The sequence below is a fragment of the Arachis stenosperma genome, chromosome 7, assembly GCF_014773155.1.
Source record: "Arachis stenosperma cultivar V10309 chromosome 7, arast.V10309.gnm1.PFL2, whole genome shotgun sequence".
NCBI classification, from domain to species: Eukaryota; Viridiplantae; Streptophyta; class Magnoliopsida; order Fabales; family Fabaceae; genus Arachis; species Arachis stenosperma.
The window spans coordinates 18956312-18965995 of NC_080383.1; the positions used below are offsets into that span (position 1 = coordinate 18956312).

The following is a 9684-nucleotide window of genomic DNA, read 5'->3' on the forward strand; positions in this document are numbered from 1 at the left end:
TCCTCTCAGGCCTAAAGAAGAGGTTGGACAACAAAAAGGGTGCTTGGGCCGACGAGCTAGCGTCGGTCCTCTGGTCTTACCGAACAACCGAGCAGTCCTCCACCAAGGAAACTCCTTTCCGGTTAACGTACGGGGTGGACGCGGTAATACCCGTAGAAATCGGAGAACCAAGCCCACGACTTCTTTTGAAAGGGGTGGAGGAAGCCGTAGAAAAGGACCTGATAGAGGAAGCCCGAGAAATGGCCCACTTGACAGAAACGGCGCTAAAACAAAGAGTGGCGCTCCGCTACAACACCAAAGTGCTCAAGAGGGAATTTGAGCCAAACGACCTCGTCCTGAGGCGAAATGATATCGGCCTGCCGACCCCCGGAGAAGGCAAGCTGGCGGCCAACTGGGAAGGCCCATATAGAGTCAAGAAAGTGATGGGAAAAGGAGCATTCAAACTAGAAAGACTCGACGGCAAGGAAGTCCCGAGAACTTGGAATGCGGACAACCTAAGAAGATTCTACTCCTAGAGGAAGGGCCGGCGCGCCGACCAGGCTAGCTAAGTAGTCGTTTTGCTCATTTATCTCTTGAAATTCTCATAGCGATTTACGTGTCCTTTATACGACTGCTGAATAAGACATACTTGTGCAAATTCTCCATTCTTTTACCTCCGTTTTTCAGATAAATCGTCTTGTCATGACTAACGACAACGCCTAACCCGGGACTGATCACCCCGGGAGGTCATCAACTACCATTGTAACAAACAACTACACGAGAGCCCACGGGCCGCCGATATAAACAACTATAAACCAAAAACGGTTATTAGAAGCGATAACGCAATCGGACAAGTAAGAAAAACTTTATCGCGACAACACGAGCAAGCAACTAAAAAGTCATTGTTCACGAGCCAAAATTAAAACGGCTAAGACTAAATTGTTCATAGGCCAAAACGGCTAAAATAAAGTGTTTACAAGCCAAAACAAAACGGCTAAACAAGAAACGACGAAACAAAGAGTTCATTTCTTGGGAGCATCGACAACTTGGCCATCCTTAATAATCTTGAAAACACCAATAGCCGACGTGTCGAACTCAGGGGCAACAATTTTAATTTGAGCCTTCAAGGCTTCCTCGGTACCCAAAATCGCGCCTTTACCCTGTTTGACGACGTCTTTGTACTTAGCCTTCCACGTTGCCAGTTCGGCCTCTACGGCCTGCTTCTCCTTCTCGACCTCGGCAGCACGCTTCTGCGCCTCACCGACCTGTTTCTCCAATGCCATCTCACGCTCAACCAACCGTTCAACCGTCGCGTCCGATTCTTTCTGCTTTTTCTCAGCGGTTGTGGCCTTCTGTTCGGCGGCAGTGGCTTTCTGCTCGGCAGCAGTGACCTTCTTCTCGGCGGCATCTAGTTTCTCTGAAGACTGAGTCAGCTGCTCCCGAAGAGTTTCAACTTCACTCTTCAACTCATTATTGGCCTTCCCACTGGCCTCCAACCTCCTGCGGAGGGACTCCATCCCGGACAGCTCAAACTCGGCCTTCCGGGCTATCACGGCGCCCCGCAGGAGTGTTCGGTACATCCACCTCGCCTGCCCGGCAAGGGATGACTCGTGGAAGTACTCCTCAGTGCCAGGGATCAATTGGGTATCTATGAAGTTGCTCGCATCAAAGTTCCTCTCCATGACGGTGAGGACCCCTTCAGGGCTTGACGACGCCGTAGAGACTTTCTTCCTCTTTCTCTTCAGGCCGGAGACTTCTACCACCTCCTCCTCATCATCCGGAGTGGGCACCGAACCCCCAATCCCGGTCACCTCACGGATAGGGGAAACGTGGACCGCCTTGCCACCTTCTACCATGGCGCCCTGAGCCGAGGTTCCGATCCCGTCGGTTGCGGCCCTCTGCTCGGGAGCATCCTGGCCCTCCGGAGGAGCATCAGGTCCCTCGGGGGTAGGCTGCTCGTCACCCTCCTCGTCATCACCACCGGCAAGAAAGGTTTGAAACAAGTCGGCAAGGCCCGTCACCGACGCAGACATATCCACTGCAGGAAAACAAAGAAGGTCGGTTAGTCGCCACACAATATCAATAAAAGGAAAAAAGACAAAGGGCAAAGTGAAAAGCTCCTCACAAATATAATTACGGCCGGACTCCCTGTCACCCATGAGGAGATGGGGATTTACCGGGTTCTTCCCAAAAACTGCGTTTAGCACCTCGGCAATCTGCTTATCTACTGCCGACATGCTTTTATAATTTACCTTAATAAAACTATTGGACCCTGCCCCGAAGCTCCAATAAGTCGGGATGAGCCGTACCCCCTCCAAAGACAACCAAAAGGGGTGACGACCTTTGGCAGGGCGGACCTTAAAATACTTGTCCTTAAACCCATGGTAGGAATCTTCAAACAAACCGAAGATCTTCCGACCCTGGGCAGCACGGAAGGACATGAACCCTTTTCTATGTTTTCCCTCCTTGGAAGGGTTTGTGAGGGTAAAGAAGAAGAGGAAGACATCCACGGACACCGGCAGTTCGAGATATTCACAGACCATCTCGAAACAGCGGATCGAAGCCCAACTGTTCGGATGCAACTGCGACGGTGACACGGAAATTCGGTTTAAGAGCGCCATTTGAAAGGCTGAGAAAGGAATGCGAACTCCGACTTGAGTGAACATGGCTTTGTAGAACCAAATCCAGTCGGCGACCTGGCGGGGTTGGAAGTTGATTTCGTACAAACGCTCGTGAGGAGCCGGGACGAAAACGCCGTAATTGGCCTCCTCGTCGGTCCCGCCGCACAAATACCCGGCTTGTCGGAACTCGGTGAGCTCCTCCTCGCCCATTTGATTGGGTGAATCCCTTACATCAGAGACGACCCAAGCATACTGGTCGTACGCCGCAGGGTTGACGGATGCCCGGGAGACCGTGCGAGCCATACCTACATGGGGGTACCATCCAGTTAGTCTAAGAGATCGGTTGCTCAGGCCGAACGCAAACATCACCCTCACGACTTCTCGACTAAGGCTAAACAAGACTGAATGGCTAAAAGAACGAGAAAAAAGCCTACCCTGGAATGGTACTTTCCCCCTAACACATCTACTCGCAACTAAAAGGCTACAACGTCGAAAAACCAAATAACAAGCATACAGAAATAATGCATAAAAGGGAGGTTGATCAGAAAATTACCTGAATTGAGGAAAAGGAGATGGAGTTGCAAAACTGGGAAAATGCAGGATAGATGAACGAAGGCACCACAATAATGCTCCGAAATCTCGCCACAGGGAAGAAAAAGAAGAGAAATGGGAAGTGTGATAAAACACAGAAGCACAAAACCGACTGTTTAAAAAGCTGCCTCCAGAGCGCGAAACGCCTGGGGGCAAAACGGTCTTTTCAAACGGGGTTTTTCACCCCATTATGAGCATTCAATGGTCGGCGCAGGAAACGAGGCGATGAAACGGTTGTTTGAGCAACCAAGAGACGCGCCTTGGGGGCACGTCCTCCCCACGAGCGACCGACCAGACGAGATGCGAGACGACACGCCATTGGTAGCTCCCACGACTACCATTGGCGCGTGGGGGCACTGTTACGGCCCGGCCCAGAACCAGCTTTGGGCCGACCCGACCCATGTAACACCCGACCCGGGCACGCGCCCTACAACCGACCCGGACACGCGTCCTGTACGGATCACACACGTGCTGCAGGACAGCGTCCTTGGGAATATGGGCCTGTCACGTAAGGGGCCCACTACTGACATGTATATAAGGGGAAGATTGGCTCTTCCCCCGAGGTACGTCACATTTTCTCATTCCATTATTCTGCCCGCCTGCACATTGCTGACTTGAGCGTCGGAGTGTCTTTGCAGGTGGCACCCCCCCTCGTCCGTTCGCCAGTACAAGTGCTCGCCAGCTCGGCAGACCCACAATCAGTGCGACCAAGACTAAGACATCCTCACCTATCCATCTTGCACCTTCTGTCCACCCGACCTGTTCGGAAGCGGACTAACGAACATATATATATACATATATATATATATATATTCTGTTGTCTGGCCTGAAATGAACTTTCATGACAAAATCACATTTATAATAAAAAAAAATCTCACCTCAGTTCATTATATCTATTGCTTAAAAAAAATTAAGTTCAATATATTAGTTTCATATTTTAATGTAATATTTATTAAACTATTTTAACTTTATCATGTCCATAACTTTAAGCACAATGAACAATGAAATATTATTACGTTAGTTTTGTTAGTAAATAAAGATGTTTTACTAAACAATTTGTAACCAACTCTTGATTTGAAGTTTTCTAATGTGCAAAAAGCTATAATGATGATAGTAGATATCATAAATCGGATATTTTGGAGAATTAAATTGTTAGATTTGTTTGACAACATTTCAGAATATTTTACGCATCTAGAGTTAAATGATATCTCATCCACACTCATAAAAAATTGGAATAATACTATACATCTAAGTTTTTTTGGTAATCAAGTTTAACCAAATTAGTCTAATATAACAAAATCAGTTATAGCTAGCATTATTCTAAATTTTATTGTTTAATTTAGTTGAACTTAGTTTATAAAAAGACTTAGATATATAACATTATTAAAAAATTGGTGATACATTTGACTGTTAAAGTATAAACAGAAGATAAAATTTAATTTAAGCAATACACATCCCTTTCCTACAACTTTTCATAACATAATAATGGAAAAAACTAAAGGTTTATCTGAAAGAAAAATAATTTATTAAAATTATAGTGAGCTTCTGGACCTCAAAATCAATAGTGTCTATTATTTAATGCTAGACCTACAACAAATATACTTCATCCTTGTTAATCCAATATGCCAGCAAATAGAAATGCCAAACAGTACATTATAATAGTTATCCTTCAACAACCCCACCCTTTATTTATATGAAAATGACTTTGGAATTATGACAATGCATTTACTGGTGAAAAGGATATTAGCCCCAATGGGAATAATTCTTAACTTACAAAAGAACATAATGAGAGCGCCCTGAAATTTTTCTTGGTTTGGTTGGCTTCAGGGTAGTTAAAAATGGGGTAGTAATTTTTCATAGATAAGTCTAACTACATAAATTACAGAGTTCATATGTAAGAATTTCCATCCCATTGACCCATTATACATCCACAAGCATGTGAATTGAGGTCTTAGGCGGAAAAAGATGAAAGGAAACGGCTTGAAGAATAAAATTGATTCCACTTTACTCATCAAGGCATTCCCTTCTTTTCCTTTCCTTTCAAAATCTGAACTCTCACAATCAAATAAATAGCCAATGAACGGTAGCTCAAATGGCATTTGTCCTCCCTCTCCGTATAGAAGTTTCGGGTTCGAGCTTCTTCTAATATAACTTGAACTCAAAAAGAAAAAAAAAAGAGAAACAATTAAGTAAATTGATCACAAGGCTATAATTTGAATAAATGTTAATTTAACTTAAACCGAACTGTACATTGTAAAGTAACTAAGTTATAAGCCAGAAAATAGCCTCATACAGGATAGTCTCACTGATATTGAATAGAAAACTCTAGTTCTCAGATAGATGTTTGTCTAGGAAAGCTTTAGCTAGATTACTGAAGCTTGCACTAACTTTTTCAGTCGCTGCATACCTCTTGATGGTATCAACAACTTTTGGCTTTAAAATTTCTTCCTTGTTAAATTCATTACAGACATAATAAAGTGCTCCAAGTGCATAATTTACCTAAATATCAAACGGTAAATACTCGGTGATTCATCGAATTATAGTGTTAAGAAAATTAAGAACGTAAAGGTCAATAAAGATACATGAATTACTCTCAGCAGTTACAAGGTGATTTTCCAGAGCGAGTTATTAGTAAGCAAGTTTAACAATTATAAAGGTATATACACTGTAGAGAATCTAACATATTTTACTAAACCTCCTATGAAAAATTATTCGAAGTTATTTCTTCTGCTGGACAGAAGACATTAAGAGAACCTAAATTTAAAGATAGAGTAACAACTATGAATCATGCTCATATATAACATGAACTAGGGGAAAGATTGTTGTGTCAAAAAACAAATTTAAGATTCTAACTCTACATGGTTTCACATTCCCTTTGACTCGTAGCATTCACAGGTTGAACTAAAGAGCCAAAACATAATCATGAGATAGTAAAGCAACACAGTTAACAAGAAAGTTTTTATCCTTACAGTGTTCCTGACTGGGCTTAATAGACATTGAATGATAAGAGGTATGCCACCAAACTTACTTACAATTGCAACATTTGCCTGATCTAAAATAAATAAATAAATTCAAAATGTTGTTACCATAAATAAAATTCTTTACAATAAAATTTTAGAAAACAAGAGAAAAACAACTAGAATTTTTACCAGCACAACAATTGCAGCTGCCTCCAACACCAAACTCTACAAGTTTTTCATTGGGTTCAGTCATGCAGTCCAGGAAGAGTTCCAAAACTTTAAGCTGCTCATGTATCAAATTGGGTAAAACAGAAGTTACAAATTGAACAACCCGTGCTTCGGTACGAAAGAAAGTTACAAAGTACATCATATGCAATTCTTTGGCTCCATACTTGGCGCAAAAAGTTATAATTGTAAGGATCATATGCAAAGTTGGCCAAATTTGCCGAAATCCTCTCTTTTGTTTCTGTTAAGGGGGAAAAAGAATACGGAAAAGTTTCAGCAATCTAGAACTCTAGAACACAAATGTGTCGTTACAAATGCAGTTGAAAGAGTGTTTCAGACATTACTAAACTATTGAATGAACTTTTAAAAATAAAAGAAAAAAAAAGTATACCTTCATCAGTTGTGTTCTGAAACTGAGTCACCAGTTCCTGAAACAAACATCATCTATCAACGAAAATACTAAACATAAAAAAAACAATGCAACAAAATTAAAATATTTGTATATGACTATCATTTGTTTTTGTTTTGCTGTTGTTGTTGCTGTTATAATAATAAAAGCAACAGAAGTCGAAAAGAAAAAGATGATGGGAGAAGCACCTGAAGGTATTGAAATCTAGGACTTCCATATTTTCCAGTTCGCTCTTGTTGTCTTTGTTCATTGGTGAATATCATGGTTTCCTCTTCTGCTCAATAACTATTTATTAATACTAAGAATAACAAAGATACAAATTTGTTTGCACTAAAAGTTGCTGATAGAAACAATAGGAGAAACACGGGAGGGAATGCCAACAAGAACGATACAAGCTTGGAAGGGCATTAAAAAAGAAAGATAGAGATAGTCTAAAGTAATTGCGATTACTTCTACATTAAGCTTCCTGGCTAATTTTGATGATATGAGATTAGATTCGACGAAGAGAAGAAAAAGGAGATAAAAGCTAACACTTGATGGACAAAGAGATATGCATAGTGTATAAAAAGGTAATCAATTGCATTATTCAGAGGTAATATATTTAGAGTACTGAAATAATAGCAAAACAATTGTAACATGAAAGAATGCAGGATTTACCAATTACCACCACACTCTAACATGGCCAAAAATTTATTACACCAAACACCCCAAGCCTATCATTAGTGTGCCAACTATATCATTCTGGAGAACATCTGGAGAGAAACTTTTCAATGAATGGAAGTCAACGGAATGAGTATACTTGAGTTTAGCACTTTAGCCCAATGGATAGAAAACAGAAATGGATAATAGCAAGGTTCTGAAAACCAAATCAGTTATCTAACTGGTCTAGCTACTGGTTCACTGGTTTAACCGTAACCTAACTAGAATAACCATTTTACAAAAAATAATAAATAAATAAACACACTAAAACATAATTATAGTCTAATATAAACTTTAAAATGTCATCCAAATTAAAAGTATTACATCAACCACAATGTTATAATCTCATTCAAATACAAACTCAAAAGTCAAATAACAATAACAATAACAAAGTCAAGAATATTTTATGTACTATAATAAAAAAAAATAAATGAATGCTGATACATTTCTTTACAGGTGACAATCCAGAGTCAAGGATAAACAAATATTCCTTCATGATTAAATAAAAATGCTTATGAAGAACTTTTATATGACATCATTAGAAAGTTACCTCTTTGTATAACCTTTTGTTGTGCTGCCTAAAGAGCTATAGCCGAACAAAAACACATTTTTCCAACCATTTTTGTGCAATTAGCACAGCATGGAACAGGTGCCAATGAATTACGATTAAGACTAGTGTTAGTAGACAAATGTACCGTTTCTATAATGTTCTCTCCAACCTTGACTCTCCCAATTACATGTATAGACTCTTTAACAAAAGCAGCAGCAAAATATCCCCTAGGATGATTCATTTGTTCCCAAGTTATCCATGCTTCGCACGAGGATCGAACACTTCAATGGTCGACACCATTGTGCTTCCATCAAAGCCACCAAGTGCATGCCTACGAGGTGAATGGATAAGTTCATAACAGTGCAAAATCAGTCACATAGGTTGGTACTAGGAAAGAAACTAGTGCAAGTCTTAATCTAAGAAATGCATAATTGGCAAAATTGATATGCTGAATTAACTAACTTAACAATCTAAGCACAATTAAGCCCAAAGCATAGTTTTAATTGACTTAATTGAACGCAAAGAAAGCACAGCAGCGAGCAGCAGAGCACAAAAGAACACAGCACAACAGCAAAGAAGACACAAACCAGAGTACAGCACAGCATAGCAGCAGTGAGCAGAGCTAATCAATAATTAATATAATTTGATAATTTCTGAAGAAAAAAAACACAGAACAGCGGGAACTAGCAGAGAAGCCATTACCTTCGATCTGAGCAGTCTGGGTAGAGTGTGAAGGAGAGCAGTTGAGCGCAACGGACAAAGGCGACCAGGCGACGTGCACGACGAGGGACGGCGGCAGAAGCGCGGCTGAGCAGACGAAGACTAGATGCAGAAGCTGCGATTGGTGAATGAGGAGGGGGTTGGAAACTTGGAGCACGACGACCGGACGATGACAGGAAGCTCCTGAGCGCGACGGACGGCAGCAAAAGCGCAGCTGAGCAGACAAGACAATGACAGACGCTGAGCTCAAGGAAGAAGCTGTGACTGGTGAGACCGTGAGAGTGAATAGGGGTGGTGGTGGTGGTCCCAGTGTCCCAGTCCCAGTCCCTACGGCGGTGGTGGAGGTTAGATGGCTGGGGTTTGTTTGAGGGCAAAACCAAAAAGCTCTGAACTTCCGGAGGAACGAGCGAGTCAGTGTGAGGAGAATGGGCTGGGGCGCCGGGAAAGTGGGCAGAAAGGAATCTGTTTTCTTTTTTAATTCCAAACGACACCATTTCATGGAAACCGGTTGGGTTTCGGTTCGATCCAGCCGATTTAGCGGTTCACAAATGAAATGTTTTTTTTTTGGTTGAATGGACTGAAGGAGTGTCCGATTTCCGGTCCTTTTTTTCAGAACCATGAATAATAGAGTAAGATAATCGTTACTATAATCATATTCTCACACATACCTTACTCAATTTGAGCCTTCAAAAATACTGAAAAACCTGAAATATACAACTACTTCTACTCAGAAACTTACAATATAAATAGCATTGAAAGAAAAATCATCAAGTTTAACAAATTTGGAGAATTAAGGTACAAGAGAGACTGTTTAAATGTGGTGGGGAAGATAATAAATGATAAAGAGATAAATTTTAAAACATACAAGAATGCTTTACTAGAAATGTAGGAAATTTCACAAAGAGTGGCAGTTACTAATATTGGTTTAAA

General features: G+C 41.2%; 1 protein-coding gene across 8 annotated transcripts; it reads right to left on the bottom strand.

Moving 5' to 3' along the window:
• Positions 1 to 4858: 4858 nt before the first annotated feature.
• On the bottom strand, positions 4859 to 9184 carry LOC130940670 (uncharacterized). Of its 8 annotated transcripts, none has more exons than XM_057868887.1 (9): positions 8737 to 9184; positions 8180 to 8365; positions 6974 to 7059; positions 6768 to 6804; positions 6544 to 6617; positions 6341 to 6434; positions 6161 to 6243; positions 5599 to 5690; positions 4859 to 5348 (listed from the first exon to the last, which is right to left on the bottom strand). In XM_057868887.1, exons 3-9 carry the CDS (start codon positions 7046 to 7048, stop codon positions 5024 to 5026), a joined length of 780 nt encoding a protein of 259 aa, XP_057724870.1. In that variant the 5' UTR covers positions 7049 to 7059; positions 8180 to 8365; positions 8737 to 9184; the 3' UTR covers positions 4859 to 5023. The 8 variants fall into 8 exon arrangements, 7 of the variants coding, with proteins under 7 accessions (XP_057724870.1, XP_057724869.1, XP_057724867.1 ...); XM_057868886.1 differs by having other exon boundaries at positions 8035 to 8365; XM_057868884.1 differs by having other exon boundaries at positions 6341 to 6617.
• Positions 9185 to 9684: the final 500 nt, after the last annotated feature.

Excerpts from the sequence above, each read along its gene's own strand:
- LOC130940670 (XM_057868884.1), bottom strand. Across the intron at positions 5,691-6,160 it reads TAAGCCCAGTCAGGAACACT|GTAAATTATGCACTTGGAGC; the intron begins GTAAGGATAAAA and ends TTTGATATTTAG. Across the intron at positions 5,349-5,598 it reads GTTGTTGATACCATCAAGAG|TTCAAGTTATATTAGAAGAA; the intron begins GTATGCAGCGAC and ends TTTCTTTTTGAG.